This window comes from Citrus clementina, unplaced genomic scaffold (assembly GCF_000493195.1).
Source record: "Citrus clementina cultivar Clemenules unplaced genomic scaffold, Citrus_clementina_v1.0 scaffold_5, whole genome shotgun sequence".
NCBI lineage: Eukaryota > Viridiplantae > Streptophyta > Magnoliopsida > Sapindales > Rutaceae > Citrus > Citrus x clementina.
Genome location: NW_006262201.1, coordinates 26,929,481 through 26,954,315, shown reverse-complemented (window position 1 = coordinate 26,954,315; position 24,835 = coordinate 26,929,481). Strand labels below are relative to the sequence as shown.

Here is a 24,835-nt window from a genome sequence, read left to right as displayed (position 1 = left end):
AATGATAATTAACAACATTTCTCAATAAATTATTAAAAAGTTTATTACGATAAAATCTTGTTATATTTAGAACATACGCTCATTTTGATTAAAAGAAAAGTGATATTGATAAAATTATCATATATGTGTTCAATTTACCAATAATAATAGTAAGGCTAACAAAGATACTTATTAACAACGTTAGTAATGGATGTTAAGAGTTATAGTCTCATTAATCATAATACTAGTAATAAAACAATATCATTAAATATTAACATTACATGTAATCATGTATAAGCTCATATAACAATTCATAGAATTTTTTGTGACTTCAAATTAGTGAGTAAATGAGACCATAAAAAGTAATTTAATGAATTTCTTAGAAATTTGTGTGAAATATTTTTAATAAGATTTTTCATCTTATAGTTACCCATATCCAGAACTAAATTGTACTATTTATATTAGTCACTAGTACAAATAATATTGAAAACAAAAATATTTTGAGTAATGACAATACTTGGTACTATCAATAATATAGAGTTGACCAAAGAGGTAGAAATTTGCAAAAGAAAAAAAATTAAAGAGGTCTCACTAATTTATTTATGGGAAAAGGACACAGAGACCCTTAACGTTTGAATAAGGGACACAAAACCCCCTAATGTTTCAAAAAAGACACTCAGACCCCTATTTCTTAATAGTAAATTATAATTTTACCATTATACCCTTATAGCATATTAAAAAATAATTGTTCATTATCCAATTTATTTCTATATTATTAATAAAATTATGAATATAACTTCATTACCCAATTTTTTCATTTAATTTTTATCAAATTTTATCTTCAAACTAAATAAATTTAATCCATTGCTCAAAAATAAAAATAAATTAAATTGATTATTAATATAATAAAAATAACATATATTTAATATAAAAATAACATATATTAAATTAAAATAAATTTAATTTATATATGGAGAATTGTTATTTTTAAGAAATTATCAATTTAATTTATATATAAGAAATTATAAGAAATAACATATGGAGAATTGTTATTTTTATTATATTAATAATCAATTTAATTTATTTTTATTTTTGAGCAATGGATTAAATTTATTTAGTTTGAAGATAAAATTTGATAAAAATTAAATGGAAAAATTGGGTAATGAAGTTATATTCGTAATTTTATTAATAATATAGAAATAAATTGGATAATGAACAATTATTTTTTAATATGCTATAAGGGTATAATGGTAAAATTATAATTTACTATTAAGAAATATGGGTCTGAGTGTCTTTTTTGAAACATTAGGGGGTTTTGTGTCCCTTATTCAAACGTTAGGGGTCTCTATGTCCTTTTCCCTTTATTTATTGCAAAACATTTGTAGATTTATAATGGCATAATAAACAATTATATAAGTTGTTTATGATCAATTTCATTATTAAAAATGATTGCATTGATTTATAATTAATATAGTTTACACTAATATAAATATTATTCACGTTATTTAAAACATTACATGTTTTAAAATATATTATTATGTTAGGGGGTCTTTGATAGTCGCCTAAATTTAATGAAGCATTTAATATTTAGTTAAAAGATGAGGGAGCAAATTGATAATTACCAGGATATTTGCCAGTTCCAGTGTTCCACCATCTGTTTCGGTGACCCATTTTATGCCTAAAATTACTAGGCCGTTGGATTGCTTATAAAGTAATCTAACGGCCAATAAATTTAGAATAAAAAATTACACTTCCGCTGTATCGGGCTTTATTACAGGCGGACCCCCAAAGTAAAACCAAAGTGAGTCGTTGATCAGAGAGAAAGACAGATTACAGAGAGGAAATGGCGAGATCGACCGGCAAAGACGCTCAAGCCCTTTTCCATTCCCTTCGCTCTGCTTATGCTGCCACTCCCACGACTCTTAAGGTAGGTCCTCACAAACCCTTCGCTCTGCCTTTTTTATCATCTAATTAAATTCATTACATTAACTGATTTTTAAACAAAAATTCTGTTTTTTGTTTAATGCGTGTGTAGATCATCGATCTGTATGTGGGTTTCGCGGTTTTTACTGCCTTAATTCAGGTAAGCTGCTGCTTTTGTAAATGTCATTTTCACTTGTGCGTTACTGGGGATCTGCTGTTTCGGTGAACTAGTGAATGGGGTGATTCAGAAATCGTCAGTTTGTTTACATTGGATCATTTTGATCCTTTTTTTTTTGTTATTATTTGTGTGTAGTAATTTAATTATGCTTTAAAATTCTGTTAAAAACTAGGGTAAATTTTGTGCCTTCGTGAAAGCATGATTTGTGAAATGCAAAAACTTTCCTGTAGTTCTTTAAACTCTTTCGGACAGCAGGCCAAAATGTTCTTTTTCCTGTTTTTGATATACAATCCTTGGATAGTGCGAAATTCAATTTCGCGACTTTAGCTTAGAAAACGGTTTTTCAAAAATCATTTTGCTAAATTTTAATGAACAGGGCCTAAAATTATGAAAGATTGTCTACAATGTTGTCTCTGTAGAATTGCTGTTTAGGCTTTTCTAGTTTTTTGTGGTTTCCCTGATTTACTTCCCAAATTCGAATTCTCTGGTATTAGAAGTTGTATTTGGTAAAATGATGAATACTGGATTGCAGGGTCTGGGTCATTAAATTTTATAGTAGTATTTTTTTGTTGATGTTAACATTTGATGCATATATCGAGTGCATCATTCATGATTTGACGGCTTGATTGTCCTAGTTGCCTAATTCCAATCATCCTTGCACAATCTAATGTCTACTATGTTCTTTTTAGCAAGGAGGCCAAGGTTCTATTCTTTTTATTTTCTTTTTAATTTTTTTTCCTGGATGAATGAAGGCAACCCCCTTGCAGACAATGCTGGAACTTTTTAGCGCACATATTTGAAAATAATTGGGTAGTTGGTCATGTGTCAACCTATGTGGGTGGCAAGGGTTTGACATTTATTTTCTCTGTAGTCTTTCTCTTTTCTCTGCCTCATCAACTAAGTATCACGATCTGTATTTCATTACTAAAGCCTAAAGGAATAAGAATACAACTCCCTTGTGCACTGTATGTTGTATCTAATGAACACTAGAGTAACTTGAGCTTTGAGTTATAAATCAAGGAAGAAGAATTAGAAGAAATCACAAGCATATTCTTAGCCTCTAATAATTGAGTGGCATATGAAAGAACATAATTACAACCATGATAATAACTGCAGAGGAAAGCTGCTCTTAGACCAACAGTGTTTGTTTGATAATGCAAGATCCTAAATCTAGTATTCCCAAGTGAATATATCATTAATCATGCTGTAAATTTCATGATAAAAGGTTGTCACCATGTGTTTCCTTCATGGATTATGGCATTTATGTAAAACTCTGTCTAGAGGGGACCTCAAGAAGGGACAAATAGGTTGTTGATTTGATTGTTTTATCCTGAACTTGTTTTTCCTGCAGTAGTTAGCACTGGTTTAGTAAACTATTATGGTTTTAATAATCATAAATTTCTTCCTGCTGTGTATTTTGCCATAGTTGAAGTGTAATACAGTTATTTGTTCTTTTGTTTCTCTCTTTTTTTTTTTTTGGGGTGGGGGGGTAAGTAGAGTTGCTTATTTGGATTTTTAAGCTGTTCATCATGGAAATTGATTCAAGAAATTCCTGCATAGATCCCTCTGTGTATTGTGATGAAATTGCTTAAATTTTACCTTCTTTATGTCTTGGCTGCTAGTGTTTGTGCTGATTCTGATGCATTTTTATGCTTATATCTATTCTGCTAATAACAGGTAGTTTACATGGCTATTGTTGGATCCTTCCCATTCAACTCTTTTCTTTCAGGAGTACTTTCTTGTGTTGGGACGGCAGTCCTTGCTGGTAAGTAGACTATGATGTAACAGTTTGTGAGGACAAATTTCATGTTATTGTATAGAGATATTACAATTTGTTAGACTGATTTGGAATCTTGATCGCAGTTTGTCTACGTATTCAAGTGAACAAGGACAACAAGGAATTTAAGGTAAATTTTCTTCTGTGCATTATTTCTTATAATCCGCTTGCATTTGCTGCTGAAAAATTAAAATTAAAATTGGGGAAAATGCGTTCTAACTCCAATATGGTTTGATGAATTCAAAATATTGGACCTCTATTCTTGCATTTTTTGTCCCACTTACGTAATGCAAGGAAAAGCTGAAAATGGGTGCTTTGTTAATAAAGTGAATTACTTCCATTTATTGGTTTCTTTGATTTGATGACATTGTTTTAGCACCAGATGATATTTATCCCTCAAATTGCAGGACCTACCACCAGAGCGAGCTTTTGCAGACTTTGTTCTCTGCAATTTGGTGCTGCATTTGGTGATCATGAATTTCCTTGGATAAACCTTGACCCTGCGTCAACTTAAAATACAATTTTTCTTGGTCGATGACAGTGTGACCTAGCTGTAAAAGTTAGTTACGACATTAATGCGGATATTTTTCTTAGGATGTGAACTTACTATAAATGAAGATGTGGACCATTTTTGGATCCTTTTAGTTCTATATTTACAATTCCAGGAACTTTGAGTCTCTTGCTGCCTGTATCGGATTGACAATTACACAAACCTTGCGGTTTCCGATACAGAGACCGGAAACCTGAGTTGCATGACTCTTTCTTTCTAGTGATCATTGGATTTCGCCTTCATTTATTTATTTCTTTATTTTTCCGGTTAAGAATTTGGACTGCTGCTAAAAGAAGAACTGGTTTCAGCTTCTGGCTTATAAAAGGAAAGGCTTGGAGGCCATTTAATTTAAAGGCCACAAGGCTAGGAAACCATTTAATTTAAGGCCACCCATGAGGGTTGGTTAGATGGCAACATCACTTCTATTGGAGTTGAACTTGGTTATTGGTCAGCTTTGGTGTACCCAAGGTCACTTTGAATTTGTTATACATTCCGCAGTCGAATTTGAATATTCTCTGCTAAGAGCCCAGAGAACGTTATAGGCAGCATTAATTATAGGCTTTTTAAAGTCGTCTCTTGTATAAAAGAGGGGTTCGTTTCAATCTTTTTAAATGAAAGAATTGTTTCACTTATTTGAGAATGTACCATTATGCTGGATAATTATTTGTTTGATAATTACTAGTGAACTAGGTTTTGGAAAAACAACTTAAATCAATTTTTATTTTTTTGATAAAAACAATTTGATAAAATTTTAACATGATTGGGGAATAAATTCACAAATAAAGTGACTCTTTGGGAATTAAAAGCAATCTTAAACATGAATTGATTTTCGTTAAATACTCCATAGGAAATCAATCAAAACCATCGCGACATTAAAAAAAAAATAAAACAAAATTGAAAGCAAAATTTGATTCATGATAAGAAATGATTGGTGTAAAAGCGATTGCACCATGCCTAAATTGAAAATAGAAATAAAAGTTGATTCACGACAAGAAATGGTTGTTGTAGCTATGTAGGAAGCCTTTTTAGTTTAGACCAATAATATCATACATTTAACTTTTTTATTACTTATTTTGTAAAAGCGTTCGCACCATGCCTAAATTTTTCTTTTTTTTTTAAAGACAAAAAAAGGAGGTGGATAATATATTCGATGTACTCAAATAAATATAAATAAATAAATAAATAAAAACACTAGCGAAAGACAACTAAAAGAATTGATTGTTTATATATATATATATATATATGATTTTTTCTCAATCAATTGAATAACACTTCAAACATCTAAAGACTTTCGCTACAGTTGTGAAGCTACAGTATCACTATAGTTGTAAAGCTACAGTTTCGCTACAGTTGTGAAGCTACAGACTCGCTACAGTTAAAGACCCAATCTTTGTATTTGGTTGTAGAAGGTCTTTAGAAGAGAGTTAATTTTCGATCATGTATATATGTATATATATATAAAGAAAAGAAAATAAAAACAAAGGTGTGATAGATTCTTTTCTTTTAATAGCCTCATGGAAACGGATGGCTACTAATTGAGGGATAATTGACACTGACCTCCCCTCAACTATCTCCAATCTATACATAGATGGACTTTATGTCCAAATTAATACTAATATCCCATGATCCGAGTAAATATGCATGTTAAGTGTGACAAAAATTGTGAGAAAATACATTAATATTATTTTGTGAACAATTATGAAAGAGATAAAAAGAAGATTAAAATTTAGTACCTGTAATGCATAAATATGATGTTTGTGTGGGTGATTATTATTTTATATGTCACATTTGTATTGAATTAAATTTTAATTACGTAGTATCTTTAATAAGCTCACATGATGATAGAAAAAAAATGAAGAAGAAAACGATTTGACAACGCTTTCATTAATCAAATATTGAAGTAAATTTCTAAATTTACTTCAAGTTTAAAGACATTTAAGAATTCCTTAATTCTTTCAACTAATTTTCTAATTTCTATTTTTAGACTTAAACTCATTTAAAAGTACATTTTTTAGAATTTACATCAAGTTTAAAGTCATTTGAAAGAACTTATATTTCATAAAAAAATTCAAATAATTTTTCATAATTTACTTGAAACCGAAGGCCATTCGAAAACACATGCATTTAACCATATTCAAGGCAATTTCAGGAAATTTGATTTAACTTTATTAAGCTACGAAATTGCCTTTGGTACTAATAACAATCAAACAAAACTAAACGTTTGGTTCGGGGGAGGTCGGTGTTAATTTGGACATAAGATCCCATCTCTATCTGTGTTGAAGATAGTTGAGGGGAGTTCAGTGAAAATGACCCCTTATTTGATTTAAACAAAGAAAATAAAAGAGGTGAAAATGACCTGACAAGGACGTGAGCGGGGCCCACCATCCCAACGAGGAAAGACACGTGTCCCAATAACCACCGTATCGTTTCTCAGCTAGCCACACGGCACTCAACACGTCAGCATCAGTAGCCCAATCACCCCAACAATTCGTCGATGCAAATCACGTGCGTGCAAAATTCTTTCGTTTATCCATTAAGCCCAAACTCCCCAAAAACCAACAAAACAAACGCCCTCTTCTCTCCTGCTTTGCTAGCTTTTGCTCGTTTCCTCTCTCTCTCTCACTCACTCACTCTCTCGTTCATTTTTTTCATTTCATTTCCTTTTTTTTTTTTGTTTGACTACTGATGTCTTCTCTGTCTCTCACATTCTTCGCCACGACAGCGCCTAGGGTTTTGGTTCCGTCTTCGTCGTCTAATCCGAAGCTCTCTCCTTCTTCTTATTCTTTTTCAGCAACAACCGCGCGTTGGCATTCGACTGCGGTGTCGTTTCGATCCGGTGCGCGGAGGACTTCCGCCACGTGTCCTTGCGCGTCCTTCAGCTCCTTCAACGTTCGAGCAATGGCTAAGATGGTTCAGGACAGGGAGTCCGCCGTGTCGTCGTCGTCGGCGAGTGACGAGCAGAACAAGAAGATGCTCAATATAGAGGTTAATCACTCCCGTACGTTTCTCGACGTTCGTTCTGAGCAAGGTTTGGTTTGGTTTGGTTTTGCTCTTTAGCACTTACTGTTTTTTGCTTCCTTTCTTTTTTTTGCTTAGAAATGTCTCGTAAGTCGTAACATGTGAACTGTTGAATCTGATTCTTTTATTGTTCGTCTTCTTCTTCTTCTTCTTATTATTATTATTTTATGTTATGTTATATTCATTGACTGATTAAAAAATATAGAAATACACGGCAGCCTGTGTGACTGTGATATTTTATAAAAATTCTAGGTGGTCGATTCTTGATTTTACTGGCCAGTTTCACTCAGTCGATAAGAAAGTTTCAATTTTTGATTGTACAACCTATCTTTTGGAGAATAGTGACTGGAACAAGTACAAATCTCTATTTTCTTTTTCCCCCTCCATTGCCATATAAAATGGAATCCATTTCAATTTTTTCTTCATTAAAAAGGTTTGTCTCAAGCAGATGGGGTATTTAATTTATAAGCCATGAGTAAAAGCTTGCACGTCTTTGCTTTTTACCACTTAGGAATGGTCTTACTGCCGGTCAATCTTTTGCTCTGACTTGGGCTGTCTCCGTTATTATTACAAGAGAATTAATTTAGTTATTACGAGAGAGCTCCATGTGTACTGGAAGATGATGGAACTTCTATCATGAGTGCTTTTATTAGCCGTATTGTGTACTGTTGTTGCCCTTGATTTTCAAAATCTTGTTCGATATAGGATGGCAGAGTTAGCCTGCTAGTGTCAGAATCTGTTGTAGCTAATTGAAGTTGAGATTTGACAAATTAAATGAAGTTTTGGCAATGCAGTGAGGATCGATAGAATCATTATAATTTGACATGATGAATTTGAGTAAATGTAGAAAATTAGAAATAAATTTTTAGAACTATGCTGATCAACTAGTTGCGTAAAAGTATCACTTTTACTTAACGCTTGTAGTCCGATTCGTCAAAGAAAATAAGATCTATAATTCATAGTTTTATCCATTAGTCTAAATTGAAGATATAGTGTAAAATGTAGAATAGTTTTATGGATGATATGATGCAGTCTGGCTTTTGTCAATAGTTGTAGCACCATGCACCATGGGGTATGATGTAATTCACTAAGGCCTACTTTTAGACTCTTGACCCTGTTATAATCTAATATTTAAATTTTGGGCCTATTTGTGTCCTCGCTTCGGAGTGGTTTCAAATTGCAGTCAAAGGCACAATGTGGAAAACATGTCAAGGAGTTTGAAACAATGTTGTAAGGTTTTCTTGAAATCATTCTGCGTTTTGGCAAACATCAATGTGATATTTTACTGAAGAAAGAATGTATCTTCTTTCATGGAAGGTTGTTTTGTAATAATGTGAAACCTTCTGTAACTTGATAATCTTAATGCATTATGCATTCCATCACATGGCACTAATTATAAGGTGCTACATGTTCAGCAACAAGGTCTTTATACTAACATGGCTTTCTCTTTCTCTCTCACTTTCTCTCTGAGGTTGGAAACAAGCTTGCCCTTACTTTCCTGCAAGAAGGTAGAGGTTAAGATTATGGTAGATTTTCTAGGCTATTATTTCCCTAAAACATGTTTTGGACAAGGATTGGAGGCCATTTTTCTCATACCTATAGCTCTTTTAGTGTAAAGATTTAAAGTATGAGGGTTAAAAAATTTAAATTTATGAAAGTAATGCTTTAAATAGAGCAGATGGGACATGGGATCACTTAAAACATGCGCGTGTGCGCTCATACATACATAGCTAGATAGAGGTATATAGTGTCCACATATCCAAAAGATAAACAAAACTGCAGTAAGTAATACTCTTATTTCCTCTTTATTGCAGATTTTGTGTTTCTGCTGCTTAATATTTTGATGGTCTTATATTTGAATATTTCTCTGCAGATCTTCTGTCTGGAATTGGCAGGGAAGTTGAAGCAGGAAGGCTGCCATCAAATCTTGCCACTGGGATGGAAGAGTTGTATCACAATTATAAAAATGCAGTAAATCTATACACTTGAACGTAGCTTAATGTACTTATTCAAATATATTATAAATAAGTTGGATTATTTTTTTAATTGTATTGTCAATATGCCCCATTTTCTTCTCTATGAAATTTTTCAGATCATTCTGTTATTTATTCGGTTATGCATTGTGGTTCTGAGTTATTACCATTAGCTTTCTGTATGAGTTTATGGGTCCAAGTTACTTATTAAACACAACTGGGGACGAACATAACTGTAACAGTTGATACTAACTTATGCCTGATAAGTGATATAAACTTCAAAATTAATATTCCTCCAATATCCTGTGACTTCAATGGTTTTTTATAAATTCCGTTGACTATTCATGGCAGACGAGGAATGTCGAAAATACCATGAAATTAACTTGTCTTGATTCAAAATCTATAAGTATAAGGCTTAGACTAACAAAATAATGCTATCTCTTATTACAAAATAAGATATTACTTTTTATTAGAACATGGTGGAAAATTTAAGCCATTAAATAAGTTTGCTTAGCCTCATATATATACATTCCTTAAAAGTTCAAGAAGCCATCGTCATGACTTCTTCGTTTAATTCATCATTCGAATTTTAAGTGTGGAGTTACCGTGTTAATTCTATTCTAGGGTTTTCCATGTTAATGTCTCTATTGGCTGTTCATTTGCCTAGAACGTTAATCTGTTGGCATTGTCTGTTTTTGGTTTTAACGGAAGCATTTTTACAATGGTAAAAACTCTGAGCTTTCCATTATGCTTTTAATAATAGCTAAAGCTAGTTGAAACTTTCTGTGTCTAAATAGTCTATAATGGTTGTGCTAGAAGCTGTTAATGAATTTTAATTTGTGTTTGCATATTAAATTGGTTAGGATTTGAACATCGGTGTTAAATTTTAAATAAGGCTATATACTATATGCTTAGAAATTTATTCTGCTGCAAACATCAATTCTTGGTGTTGAAGAAAACTATTACCATGAAAATTCAATGGAATATTCATTCGTAATATATTGTTATTGCTTAAAGCCTGCAGTCCTTTTGGAGAACTTATAATCTGGCTCTGTAATTACCTTGAACTTCTGAAAACTTAAAAGAGGCCTTAAAATTTACTATAGGATTCTTTGTAGATTACTTTTATGACAATGAGGAACAACTTCATTTATCTAGGTTTTGCTTCTCCTTCCAAGATGTAATTATACTTTTCTGGCATGTTGTGATGTATCATCAAAATAATCTTGCATATGATATGTTTCAGGTCTTTCAAAGTGGAAATTCTAGGGCTGATGAGATTGTATTGTCAAATATGGCTGTTGCATTTGATCGAGTATTGTTGGACATTGAGGTAATTTAGACACATATGCTGTATCAACATTCTTAGTTTTAGCATAAATGCACTTTCTTTCTGCCACTATTTTGTATTCAACTGTCAGTTTATTTGAACTTCTTTTATGAATATAACAATGCTCTTGTAGGAACCTTTTACGTTCTCATCTTATCACAAGTCAATGAGAGAGCCTTTTGACTATTACATGTTTGGTCAAAATTATATACGACCTTTGGTTGATTTCAGGTTAGCCAATGACTTCTATGCTATCCTTATACACGTATGTTTCAGTAGCTTATGTCCGTGTAATTTGTAAAGTTTCCTGAGAATTTTGAGATGCGCCTTTGGAATGGAATTTTGTTGTTTTAATTCTGCACTTCATGCTATCTCTGAGGACAGTCAACACTAGATGTTCTAATTCGTCTTCGAACTCACATAAGAATGTTATAGAATTTGTGATACAATAGATGAGTTGTCATTCTGCAATAAGGCTTTGGTGAGTTATGCTTTCAATATGTCCAGGATCCTTTGCGGTTCAAGTCTACATTTATGGTTAATTAAATAGATAATGTTGGGAAAAAAAAAGATGATATTGGCAGCTGTTTATTTGGTTTTTCCTGCCGATGTTTCTTCTGGTCAAATGTTAATTTTGTTTTCTTATTTTGTCTCTTTTTTATGGGTTATACTCAAAATAGAGAATATATTGTATAGTTTTTGGATTCCTTCACAGCAGGAAAGTTCTTGGTTTGTGAACTTCTGATTCACTTTTGGTATCATATTCTTTTTTCCTCAATTAATATTGTCTGTTTCCTAATAAAAAAGGAAAAGAAAATAAGTACATAACTGTACATATGGACATTTAAGCTTGTTCTCTGCATTGAAATTTTTCTATAAATGTGCTATTGAACTTGTAACCTTCAAATGATATTGGCAGTAAAGTAAATACCATGTGTAAAAAGTTATTACATAAAATATAATTGAAAAAAAAAAGAAATCTATAAATGGAAGAGTGTGATGCACTGGATGAATAAGAGCCTCGAAATCAATGACCGTAATTCCTACTTAATCTGAGGAATTTCTCTTTTGCTGTTTCTTTTAATGGTGGGGCATTTCAATGAAAAGATAAGGAGAGATCCTTGAACATAGATGATGAGACTATCTAGAATGGTAAACTAGAGAGGATTTTTCGGCATTGTTGCGGAATTTCAAGAATGTTGGTAATAAAAAAGTTGTAATGATGCAGACTTTGAAGGATGTGGGGAATGTGATAGGAGTTGGGAGGAATTCTGAAGACAGACATCAGCCTGAAAATGTTAGAATCCCTTAAAATGAAGTTTAGAGTTTGTAAATATGTTTTATGTACTGTTGCTAAAAGTATACTCTTTTGATCCTTTTGTGTATGAAGAGAAGTACATCTGTTGAGCACTAGTAGGCAGAAAAAGCATGTGAAGTGTGTGTTTCTAAATTTCATACAGACAAAACAGCGTACTTTTTCAATTGTTTTTTCTCGTTTCATTAGAGGTCTATTTGACAATAAGTTCATTATCCTAGTTTGATACAGAACACATTTTATTCTCAAGTCAAGTTGCATCTGCCTATTTCAGAAGTATAAATCTCACTTACTATCTGTGTTCCATTCAGTCACTGTCTAATTGTGATCATCTTTTTGCAGAAGTTCATACGTTGGCAATGTATCCCTTTTCTTTGAAATGGAAGAGAAACTTAACCAGGTGCCCAATTTCAGCATCCATTTTTATGTTCTGTTATTTGAGTTTTTTTCTTTGCTGACTCATCATTCTGAATTTAATTTTGTAATCTATTTCTTCCATATTTATGAATTATTGTGCACAAAGACATAGAGAGATAGGACAGGGAGTAGGAAAACATAGAGAGAAGAGAAGAGAAGTAGAAAGTATTAAGTGGGCTATGGAGAGAAGATAGAGAGAAAGAGGAGAAATCAGGTTTATAAAGAAAATAGGAGTATAAACAATGTTATTTTCATTATTCAATTGTCTGACAAACTCCTAGTTCAAAGGCCATTTTATAGGCTCAATCATATTAGGTTGAACAAGGAAATCCCTAATATCCACACTTAGCATAACATTAGAATAAAAATATGGCCGGAAAAAAAAAAAACTAAAATAAACCCTAGGTCCTACACCTAAGCTTATCAAAGGTCTGTAGGTCTCTATTGGGATCTCCATTCCATACTCGTTCCTTTTGCAAAAAATATCATTTTAGTATTGATTATTTAGTATAAGGTCAAGCTTTTTGATATAGCTGTGTGTTAGAGATGCTTGCTTCCTTATTATGACTGTTGTGGCATATGCTTTGTCCTTTTTCATTATTTAAATGATGGTTGCAATGGCAACATCATGCACATGAGGCAGGGATATAGAGGTGGGAATGAAATCAGTCTTGAGAAAGCAAGATATAGTATGGCTACCATATAGAAATGATTTTGTTAAGATCTCTTATTTGTCTAAAGGATTTATAAGAAAAATTAGATATACATTTGGATTTTACAGTTTAAGACTTTTAAATTACCTTTCTTCAGGCTGTAGGATGCGCATTGTTTATGCGCTCTTCTATATGTCAATATCTTAGTTCATGTACGTTACAAGATTGGGTGCAAAGTTGATTGCGAACTCTGATTAAACTTCTGGGTTCTGGAAGCTTCTGTTATCTATATTTTGTTTTTACCTTTTAAACTTACTCCCACTAAAAATAAAGTTCCTAGTGTGGTGGATGCTTAGAAAATAGATTAGTTTTATTTAAATCCTTAGGTCCATGGTCTATCGACAGGTCTTTAGGATGGTAAATTTTAAATTCTTTGGATCAGCATCTTAATGTAATTAAAGTCGTTCAAAACCTAAAATAAAAAGTTGGGATTGGTACAAGGAAGTTTTAGAATGATATAGCCAGACACAGTGTAACCATTCATCACAAATAGAGGGTGAGCACCAGGAGCAAATGTATAGATCTAACGTCTAAGCTTGGATGTTGATTTTCATTTGGGATGACATGAAAACTCTCTAGTATTTCTACAATACAGGACTCAATGATAGCATGTTCACTAGTAGATGTTCTTCTTGTCCTATACATTGTTTGACCTTTTTTTAATATAGATGTTCCAGTAATTTTTGGTCATTTTTGTAGTAGCTTTTTGACAATGTAAGTAATACTTGTGTACGATGATCGCAGGGCCATAATATCGTATTGATCTCTAACCACCAAACTGAAGCAGACCCTGCTATCATTGCTTTATTGCTTGAATCAACAAACCCACATGTTGCTGAGAACCTGGTGAACACAACGTTCTCTATTCTGAGTCTGTTGTTGATTGCCTTCATTTATTTTCTAATATGCTTGGATTACTGAACTCAACATTGTTCTGGGCAGACCTACATAGCAGGGGACAGAGTTATAACCGATCCTCTCTGCAAGCCCTTCAGCATGGGAAGGTACTTTTGGACATTATGGACAAATTAAAAAATGGTTGTGCAGTTATACTGATTTACTTTTTAGTGCAAATTTCTAATTTTATTTCTTTTAGGAATCTAATATGTGTGTACTCAAAAAAGCACATGCTTGATGTCCCTGAGCTAATTGAGATGAAAAGGAAATCGAATACACGTAGTTTGAAGGAAATGGCTTTGCTTTTAAGGTACTTTTTGTCTTTAATGTCTCTCTGATCATTGTGGTGGTTGATTTTCTTATGCAGGTATTATAATCTTAAAATGTTTTCCTCTTTCATGAATTAGATTTTTTGAACAATCAACTGTTTGCTCTTATTTTTCTCTGAAAACATATGAAGTTCAGGTTTGTAAGACTTGTAATAAGTGGGCAACGATTAGTTTGTGACTAAGGGTTTTCTAGGTGGATAATTATGACCTTACATGTTTTTGTTATCCTCTGGGTTTCTCTAGAAGTCCAAAAATTCACAAAAAAAAGTGCATAGAATTCCTTTTATGTTTGATTATTCTCTTGCTGTAAAAATTTAAGTGTTTTCCTCATGCCCCCATCCAGCTTATTTTGGTCCTGTGCCTTGGAGGTTGGTGTCCAATGATCTGCCATAAATATACAGATAACTTAGAATTGGGTTGAATGCCTTGGTTCCAATGTTTTCTTGACATTATGTGTGAGTTTCAGAGTCAATCTTCTTTGTTTAAATTAGGTCATATGCTTGTGTTTATTTCTCTGAACATGCTAAATTCTGAACCATGGTCTTTTATCGTTTACACGAGACCTTCTAACTGAATATACATGACGCTAGGGGTGGATCACAAATAATTTGGATTGCACCAAGTGGTGGCAGGGACCGTCCAGATCCTGTTACAGGAGAATGGTATCCAGTAAGTTTCTACACTCGTTTTTCTTGAAACCCAAAAAAAAAAAAAAAATTATTAAAGCTGATGCTGTTACCATTTTATCCTGGCTAGCAAGTCACTTTTGATTAGATATTAGAAATGGGCGAAAGCTTTTATTTTATCATTATTCCTATTGTAATCTTGAACACGAACTATGCAAGTGAGTGCTAAATTTTCTGTAGAACATACAACTAATGCTTAGGCTTCAAAGGATATTGATGTAAGTTGCCTATTAAGAAATTGGAAACTAGAACAGTGTCCTTTTTCCTCCAATATGGCTTTTGGGCAAAATGGATATTAATTGGTTACTTGCTGCAAAGTTCTTGACATGGTTTCTTAGGGGATACAGATAAATGAGAAGTGGTAAATGTAGTCTTGTCCTTGAAGTAAATTAAATGAACCTTCTATATTTATACCTGTTAATTGTGATACAGTTTCTAACACTTGTGCTAAGAATGCAATAAATAGTTATAGTAAAGCATTAGTTTTAATTGTACGAAAGTTGCTGTTAAATTTCAAAAAGAAGACTATGTGAGACATCATTTATTTTCAATTTATAATCTGTATGTGGAAAAAACATTCCATGTTGACAATAAATGCAGTATTTATGCTTCGCTTTTTATATTAAATCAAGCTCTAATTGCTGATATTGAAATGATGTCCAAATTTCTAAAAGGAACTCTCTTTTCTCATACAAGCAATTACAAAAAGGTACTGGTAAATTAAACTGTTAAGTCTCTGTTGACATTTGAGTGGAACAAAAGATTCTCTGTAGATGCTTCTGATTGAATAAAACTGAGTCTTGTCTTAGATATATATTGCTTGCAGTACAGTTGTCTTTAGCCAATACAACTGCATTGCTTTCTGTTGCTTTTGGTTGTTTGTTTCCATAAGCACCAAAGTAGATACTATTTAGTATCAAATGAGGTACTAGTTTCTTTGTTTGCATTTCTCTTCTTTCTTTTTTTTCTTCTTTTTTTTTTTTTTTGGGGAAAAAATCAAAACAGAAAAAACTTGTGCACTGGATAGCAACTTATTTTTCCTTTTATGACATTGTATTCTTCATACTGATATAAGGGGGTTAGGCACCCTTTGACACTTCTTCAATAGACAATATGAGAAGGCTTGCGGAGCATTCTGGTATTCCAGGGCATATTTATCCCTTGGCACTCTTATGTCATGACATCATGCCCCCTCCACCACAGGTACGTCAGTGCCTTATAATCCTTTTCTAATGTTGTTTTTGCTCATTTGACTCAATCGCATATCTCCAGGTAGAAAGAGAAGTTGGAGAGAAAAGAGTGATCTCCTTCCATGGGGCTGGATTGTCAGTTGCGCCAGAAATTAGCTTTCCAGATATCATTACTGCTAGCAAAAATCCTGAAGAGGTTGGTTAGGTTATAACATTTTGTTCATGCATCTCTCTTTTTATTGTATGGATTTGATCTATATATTTGTTTTGGTATAATATATCAATTATCTAATATATATCGTTTGAATTTCTTATCTGATTTTCCTTTTAACCTGGAGAAATGCATACACCACACCCATAAGCATAGATAGGCCATAGCCCTGCAGTTTCTCAAGCCTCAATGTTTGACAGGGTCAAGACGAATGGGGGAAAATCAAGCTGGTCTTTTTTAACAAAAACTCAAAATCAAATAAAAATAAGGCAAGAAGTGTCCATTGCTGATGTGGACCAGTTGTCTGCAAGATTAACAAAAACCCTATGGGTAACCAAAAACTGTACAAAATGCTTTCAACAAAATTTGTAATGAATGCATATTCACATATACTGGCATATATTATAAAATGGTTAATTTCTCACTATCTTGCTGCTTTATGATTTTTGTATTATTGCTTATTGGTCTATACATTGAAAAAGGTTATAAGTGCTCGAAGAAAACAACTGTGCTTTTGGTAGGTCAGATAGCTAGATTTTTATGGAGCTGTTCTGTGATACATATTATGTGTGTTACCTGGTTGGAGAGAAATAGAAGAGTTTATGGAGATTATACTGGAAGGAAGTTCAAGTCTTTAGGGCATAATTTTTGGAGTTTGGACATCTGAGTTTTCTGACAGTTAAATATTTTCATTCCTTTTTTTCCTTCATGGAAAAAGAAATTGATTATTAAATCACTAAGTTTGTAAACACCTGGATCCAATTGTTGTCTCTCTCATGAATGGCCGTTCACTTTTGCAGTTGCTGATACCGTTTGAGTGATTATTATTCTATTTCCTGTTTGGTAATTATTGTTCTTGAAATCATCAAGTTGGATACTATCTGGATTGGCACAAGGTTGCAGGTTGAGCTGCAAAGAGGTGGAAAAAGTTTACCTAAAGAAAATGCCATTGAAATGACGAAATTATTCCCATTTATGACCCTCTGGTTTTCTTCTTCATGCATTTTTCAAAGAATTATCCATTTTGAATACATCCTCCATTTTGATTATTCCTAATGTGCTGCTTGTTACTCTGGCAGGCTAAGGAGGTTTATACACAAGCCTTTTATAATTCTGTGACCGAGCAATACAATGTGCTCAAATCTGCTATACATGGTCAACAAGGACTCAAGGCATCAATTCCAAGTGTGTCTTTGTCACAACCATGGGGTTAGTCAATCTTTTATAGCAATCCTGTTCTGGCTTCTTTGGTGATAGGTACTTCCTAGTCTTATGGCTTATAAGATTAGGATAACGACTTGCTCTCTCTTTCTTCTTTTTCTTTTGTTTTTATTCGACAAGAAACTGAAACTGAAATTATTTAATAAGATAACAGATACTAGGTAGACCAGAAATTCACACATATATCCAAGCAAAAACTCTCTTATCAAAAGTCCATAAAACAAAATGCCAAACCCAGTCTATGTATCCCTAGAAAAGGAAATAAAATTATCGACAAATGCACAAATCTTGCTAACCAAAAATTCAAGTCTACATCAACCTAAATTGAGATTGATGAAGAAAAAAGAAGCATCTACGTCCTTTGTATTGAGGCCCAATAAGATGCCAAAAAAGGCAGACTTTATCTCACGAAGCGCTAATAGCTTATTATCTTTTGCTATGAAATATATGGTGGTTCCTTTCTAGCCAAATGTCTCATAACAAAGGCATGAACTACACATTTCAAAAGAATCCTGAATTACTTCCTTTACCGAAAGCGACCATGATAAAACCTCACAAGATTAGGATCATGAACTTAGGTTTGTGAAATTTTACAAACCCAGTTCATTTTAGGCTTGACTACAGTCATTGCAGGTTCTAAAGTTTTCGTCTTCCAAATTGAAATCGTGGTTTGATCTGGCTACTAGAATGTTGCTGTTCTCATTTCCCTATATATTGATCATGAATGGACTATTTTAGCTTTGATGTTTTCTTGAGATAACAAAATAAAATAATAGAATGTACTAATGTAGGAAAACTTTTTACTACACAATGTGAAATTTGTAATAAAAATGGTAGTCGCCTTCAATTAATGGTTTTATCTTTAACATTATTGTTTCTGTAATTTGTTTCTTTAAATCCACAGAAGGTGCATACTACATTTTTAAGTCGTTTGTGTTATTTAATGTACAAATGTCTACAATACAAATACAGAGTGGCTACTTAGAGAAAGCTGCGACGAGACACTTTTATTATCTATCTGTCGATTTATAAGTTGTATAAGAGAACAAGTAGACTTGAGTACACAATTTCTTTCATCTGTTTCTGAATTTGGCTTTGATTGGAACAAGTAGACTTGAGTACACAATTTCTTTCATCTGTTTCTGAATTTGGCTTTGATTGTTGCAGGCGACTAATTTTCTCAGATATAATTTTGCAACCTTACGGATATGTTGATAGAAGTATGCACTGCAACTGCAATCTGAAGTCCATTGATGATATATGATGGGAAATTGCCATCATCCCGTCTTTAATAGAAGAAGCTGAATCCATCAGAATTGAAGCAACTGCCCCAGAAGCTCAAAATCTCAGGTGTACTTTGTACATATCTTAGTTCTAAGCATTTTCAATCATTTCATAGCATAGGCATATAACCTGTATATTGAATTCTGTCCAATATAAGATGATTGCTCAATCATTATTCTTTCACATAACATTAGTATATCTACAACCTTTCGCAACATAGTCCACACGCACCTTAAGGAATTGCAAATTAAATTTGTTCTCCTAGAAAATAAGTTCAAACTTTATTTTATTTTATTTTAGTGAATTTAGATGGCAAATGAGTGAGTGAGTGAGTTCGCTCTATAATGGCTCGTCCTTAATCTCTTAAAAGTAGGCCTGCATCGCTGAATTATAGGCCCGTTTGTTTCTGCTAACCTCCCTGCAGTTGGGTTGTGCGGCAATTTTTAATTCAGGTGAAATATTTTCACTCCTCCCAAAATCTCTTAAAAATATATCTAACCAGACCCACACATTTAAAACGCAACCAATTTCCTTGACCAACGATTTTTCTATTATTCGTATTTTCTTCAATTATGAAAGAATTAATCAGAAACTTATTGGAACACGACATGTCTAGTGGCTTATGAAAAATCCAATTGTTATAAAATCCCAAAACCCTTAATAATGCTATTCAAAATCAAAATAGAAACCACCAAACAGAAATAAAATTAAAAGTTACAGTCTCAAATTGATTGAATATCCTATTAAAAAAAATTGATCAAATATCAAGTTGAGTAAAAGGTGTTTTACTTCAACAAGGGATGACTAGAAAAGTTGCATGAAATTTAAACCCAAATACCCAATAGAATCCACAATAGAAACAATGAGTAAATGAGCGTTCTTTTAACTCTTACTTTTGGGTGTGTAATAATATACAACAATTTTCATGCAGTTAAAATTTTAGAAACAAATGATAATGATAATGAATTTGTCTTCAAAAGAATGAAAGAGTGAAGTGTTGAAATCATAGGAGAGAGAGGGGCAGAGAGAGAAGGAACAAAAGGCCCCATTTGATATTGGATTTGAAGAATTCCATAGAAAAATGAAGAATGGGGTTTAAAGGGATCAAAGATTTTAATTAAGTTTATTTTTGTCTTTGAAGTTTTATAAAAATTTATAATATTTCTAAATATTGTATTGGCGTAAATAAAGAATAGGAGTTACAAGATGTTATTGGAGGAAATGTCAATAGTCCAATCCTTTCTTATATTTATATATATATATATATGGAATTACGGCATCTCAATATCAAATGAATCCTAAAATGTTTTTTAGTTTGTGCTTTTAAAAATTAAAATATATGCAATGTGTTTATTAATAATAATGGATAGTTGAAATTTAACTATTCTTGTACACTTATAACCACCAATCATCTATAATTCTATGTGTAGTTGCTCGAGAGAAGCTTGACTGGTGGTATACAAAAGCTATGTAAGCAGTGGCATCCAAACATAATTTGATTTCAATAATGAATAACGATATACTTTCTATTTAGGATTTGAACTATTATCCTTCAGATTTCTAACTGAGGTGGTATTTATTCATTTTGATAGTCGAACGTAGTAGAAAAATATGTTACTACGAATGAAAATATTGGGATAATAGTTAGCGGTTATTCACTAGAACTACACTTTTCAAGCATTACCCTTACAGAGATTCCATTGAAAATAGAAATCAATTACTTAACAATCCTCGCATTCAGTCATCACTTGTGATGAAATCTTTTGGATGTTATTTTAGAAATATTACATAACTAATTTAGTTTATATATTTGTAGAAATTTTAATCAGAAGATTAATAATTAAGCACACCAATAGTACTCATGGCCTCACCATTGAGGTTATGATTTCGAGTCTATGGGTGTTTGCTTTTCCGAATTTAGATAAGTGTAGAATATATTTCCTAAATACCAGTGGGAGTATATTTTCAAAATAAAACTCCACAAATTTTTAGGCTGTACTATGAAATATATGTATTTAGACTCATATTAAATTCTACATTGTTATATACAAATGTATTATAATAATCTGAAAAAAAAAACTAAACACACACAGACACAAACATATATATTTCTTCAGTGAGGTCATCTTTATTTTAATAGATTGAGGATACCATTAGCAGACATCTTTATTTTAACAGATTGAGGATACCATTAGCAGACAAAAATACAGATTTTAATATACTAACAAACATGGTTTAATAATATAATGACATTATACTATTAGTAATTTTTCCAAACTTTAACAAAGTTCAGGATCCTGCACTAGATCAGTATATGTATATATATCATTATATTATTAAACCATGTGGTTTAATAGTTTTCCCAAACTTTAACAAATTCAAGATCCTAGATTGAAGCATATACATATATAGTCATTCTCTTACATATAGAAGAGTACTGATTTAGTGCGCTCTCAATTTTTTTCACGTAGACATGCTGTTAAGTCGTGCGGCTTATTAGAGTTAGTGTAGACACACTATTAAATCACATGGCTTTATAGTTGAAAAATAACTATTAAATCGCATAACTTAACATCATGTAAGCATTAAAAAAAAAAAAATGAGGGCGCGTGCACCTGAGAATGATTATTTATTAGTTCTTCTCTAGTGTGGGCGACCTCATTTTTTTTCATGCGCACACGTTGTTAAGTCATGCAGTTTAGTAAAGTCAGTGTAGACACATTATTAAACGATACGACTTATAACTCTATTAAATTGTACAATTTAATAACATGTTTGCATTAAAAAAAAAAAAAGAGATGAGATAGTCCGGACGTAAAAATGATTATATATGATAGATTGGAGAACCAAGCCTCGCGGGAAGAGTGTTAAAAAAAAGAAAAAAGACAAGAAACAGTATCTGGTGATATACTCAAAGAAATATGTGAATAAATACCTTTCTCTTTATTAAACCAGTTTTCATTTTCCTGCAACATTGCTTCTGTCTCTTCTTTTTTATGTTTGTTTCTTACACGAGGAGATGAATTTGCAAGCACTTCCCCCACTGCATCTTTTTCAATTTGTTTATTCAGCATGCATTATTATATGGTACAAAATCCCAGAACCACTTTTACCTACAACCCTTGTACGTACCTGTTTTGTTTTTATATATATGGACTACACTACATCCAGGGTTGGCTTTAAAAAAAAAACAAAACAAAAGACAGCATTGTGTTTATTAAAATAATATATTTGTTCATGCAAAAGTACAATTGCGTTGCAATATGGTTTATTTGTTTATGCTAGCTGTTAAGATTATTTTTAATATGATTAATCTTTGCATGCACGAGGTTTTCGAATCATCTCACATTCTCATGTACTTACTATAAGTGTAACACAGAGAGAGTCCAAATAATATTAAAATCCCAAGGTAAATGTTCTTTTAATTCTTAGCGATTGAGCTAATTATCTAGTTAATTCATGTAGTTTAAACAAATAATCCAAAACGTCTTTATATATGTTTTTGGGAAAATTCTATAATGACATAATGAAAATTACGGCATCAATACCGTGATAGACATAAATATTGTAAATTACATATAAAACTTGTAAATATAAAGTAAAACTAGTAAATTCATACAAGATTATTAATTATTTAAAAAATTAACATTGTTTCTATAGATTTTAGTGAAAAATATTTTATTTGCTTACAAAAAATATTTTCTTTAATTAAACAAAAAAATTACTCATTAATTACTCATTAATTAAACAAAAAAGTTATGCTAAAAAAGTGAAATAAGTTTTATTGAATTGATTTAACCATAAATTATATATTTATTTTAAGACATTTGTCCACTTTTTTTTCCATTTTCTATAATAATATCTATTTATTATGTAAGTAATATTTATCTTGATATGGATCAAGTGAAAACAAAATTAAAAAAAAAAAAATCTTATATTACTAGACACATATATGATATATCAATAAATTAGATCTAATTTTGAGTCTTATACATACTTCATGTAATTTAAACTTTTTACTTATATTTAGAGATAGGGATGGCAATGGGGAGGGGAGGGGAGGGGACCAATCTCCCCATACCCATCCCCGATATTTTGTTATGTCCCCGTCCCCTCCCCGTCCCCGTCAAAATTGCTTAAGTGAATCCCCATCCCCTCCCCGAATAATAACAGGGGATCCCCGAGGGTCCCCGGTCCCCAAATAATTAATAGTCTAATATATTTTTTTTTCGATTTTAAATTAATCATATTAAAATAAAAAATTCAGATAAAAATAAAGTTCAAAATATAACTTGCATTAATATTGATCCATTTCAAAGTCACATTCAAAATATAAATTATTAAAATAATTATCTTTGTCAATGACTCAATCTTCATAATCTTACAATAAAAAAAAAATTATTTTTATATCGGCAATAAAATAAATGTAGATACTTAATTAATATTTTTAATAAAACTATTTACCTCCTGCTCCTCTTGTTCTTCCTCGAGAAATGTGGCAAATTGAGAGCTAGCCTTAGATTTCAAACCTAAAACAATGAAAATGATATAAGTAACGTAACTTATAAGCGCAAATATTAATAACTGTATAATATAATTACAATGTAAAATAAACTCATACTACTATTGTAAGCTCGTAACCAACTTTGACAGCACATTAAGGCCTCCAATGTGCTTGGATGAAGTTTGTTACGGTGTGAGCTCACAACTCTACCACCGGTGCTAAAAGTTGATTCAGAAGCAACTGTTGTAATTGAAATTGCCAAAATATCTCTAGCAATTCGAGCTATGTAGGATACGAATTAGGATTAGAACTGTTGTAAATTATAATTAGGCAGCTCTCTCCTGTATCATTGTGGTTTGGATTAAAAATTTAAGACTTTAATTAGTTAATTAAGTTTAAAAGTTTAATAATATAACTATTTTAATATTTATTATTTTTAACAATATTTATAATTTTGTTATTTATTTATTAGTAATTTTAAAAATAAAAATTAAATTAAAATGGGGAAATGGGTAGGGGATGGGGATTACACCTCATCCCCGTCCCCTCCCCGAATAAAAAATTGGGTATAAAATTATCCCCGTACCCTCCCCGAATGGGAAAAATCCCCGAGGGTACCCGTCCCCGTGGGGATTTTTGCCATCCCTATTTAGAGACCATTTAGAGTTGTTGTTGAGGAAGTGTAAAAATATGGAAAATAACATCATCTTACAATAACTATGAAAGATATTAAAACAATATTATTTTCAAAATCTGATTTTGAAAAATATATTTCACCCTTAATAAAACATCACATATATTATATAAATGTAAAACTAGCAATATTCAATTTAATTAAAAAAAATCAATAAATATATAAGGCGATAGACATTATAATGAGCTTTATTTTACAATTTTGAGCTTTTTTTTTCAGTAATTCTTATATTAATTTACTTATTTATTCATAAGTTTTAGGCATAATCTACAAAATTTATGTTTTATATTGTAAATAATGTTGATTTACTTGTTTTATGATATATTTTTAAGTTTTCATTTTTATTTACTAGTTTTATGTTATATTTGCAAGTTTTTATTTTGTTTATCATTAATACATTAATTTACTAGTTTTATATTAATTTACTTGTTTTACCTTCCATTTACAAGCCTTATGTATCATTTCCAAAATTTATGTTTTATTTTGTATTTTATGTTGATTTATTAGTTTTATGTTATATTTATAAGTTTTATTTTATTTACCAATAATATATCAATTTACCAGTTTTATAGTAATTTACTTGTTTTACCTTTTCTTTACAAGTCTTTTGTTTTATTTTCAAAACTTATGTGTTATTTTACAGTTA

At 31.6% G+C, this 24,835-nt stretch overlaps 2 protein-coding genes across 5 annotated transcripts; both read left to right on the top strand.

The window, feature by feature from the left end:
* The first annotated feature begins 1,756 nt into the window (after positions 1–1,756).
* Positions 1,757–4,627, top strand: LOC18042668 (dolichyl-diphosphooligosaccharide--protein glycosyltransferase subunit DAD1). Its single transcript, XM_006432667.2, has 5 exons — positions 1,757–1,906; positions 2,015–2,062; positions 3,758–3,845; positions 3,944–3,987; positions 4,265–4,627. Exons 1-5 carry the CDS (start codon positions 1,823–1,825, stop codon positions 4,346–4,348), a joined length of 348 nt encoding a protein of 115 aa, XP_006432730.1. The 5' UTR covers positions 1,757–1,822; the 3' UTR covers positions 4,349–4,627.
* A 2,330-nt stretch (positions 4,628–6,957) lies between these two features.
* On the top strand, positions 6,958–19,206 carry LOC18042667 (glycerol-3-phosphate acyltransferase, chloroplastic). 4 transcript variants are annotated; one of them, XM_006432664.2, is made up of 13 exons: positions 6,958–7,435; positions 9,299–9,396; positions 10,645–10,731; positions 10,862–10,959; positions 12,386–12,443; positions 13,918–14,019; positions 14,116–14,177; positions 14,270–14,380; positions 14,990–15,068; positions 16,169–16,288; positions 16,358–16,471; positions 17,566–17,695; positions 18,875–19,206. In XM_006432664.2, exons 1-13 carry the CDS (start codon positions 7,093–7,095, stop codon positions 18,880–18,882), a joined length of 1,410 nt encoding a protein of 469 aa, XP_006432727.1. In that variant the 5' UTR covers positions 6,958–7,092; the 3' UTR covers positions 18,883–19,206. The 4 variants fall into 4 exon arrangements, with proteins under 4 accessions (XP_006432727.1, XP_006432722.1, XP_024040564.1 ...); XM_006432659.2 differs by having other exon boundaries at positions 17,566–17,743; XM_006432656.2 differs by lacking the exon at positions 6,958–7,435 and adding an exon at positions 8,869–8,933.
* Positions 19,207–24,835: the final 5,629 nt, after the last annotated feature.

Bases quoted from the DNA above. Each gene is read 5' to 3' on its own strand.
- LOC18042668 (XM_006432667.2), top strand. From the start codon at position 1,823: ATGGCGAGATCGACCGGCAAAGACGCTCAAGCCCTTTTCCATTCCCTT. The intron at 3,846-3,943 runs GTAAGTAGACTA...TCTTGATCGCAG, and splicing joins TGGGACGGCAGTCCTTGCTG to TTTGTCTACGTATTCAAGTG. The intron at 3,988-4,264 runs GTAAATTTTCTT...CTCAAATTGCAG, and splicing joins AGGACAACAAGGAATTTAAG to GACCTACCACCAGAGCGAGC.
- LOC18042667 (XM_006432664.2), top strand. From the start codon at position 7,093: ATGTCTTCTCTGTCTCTCACATTCTTCGCCACGACAGCGCCTAGGGTT. The intron at 14,178-14,269 runs GTACTTTTGGAC...TATTTCTTTTAG, and splicing joins AAGCCCTTCAGCATGGGAAG to GAATCTAATATGTGTGTACT. The intron at 16,472-17,565 runs GTTGGTTAGGTT...TTACTCTGGCAG, and splicing joins CTAGCAAAAATCCTGAAGAG to GCTAAGGAGGTTTATACACA.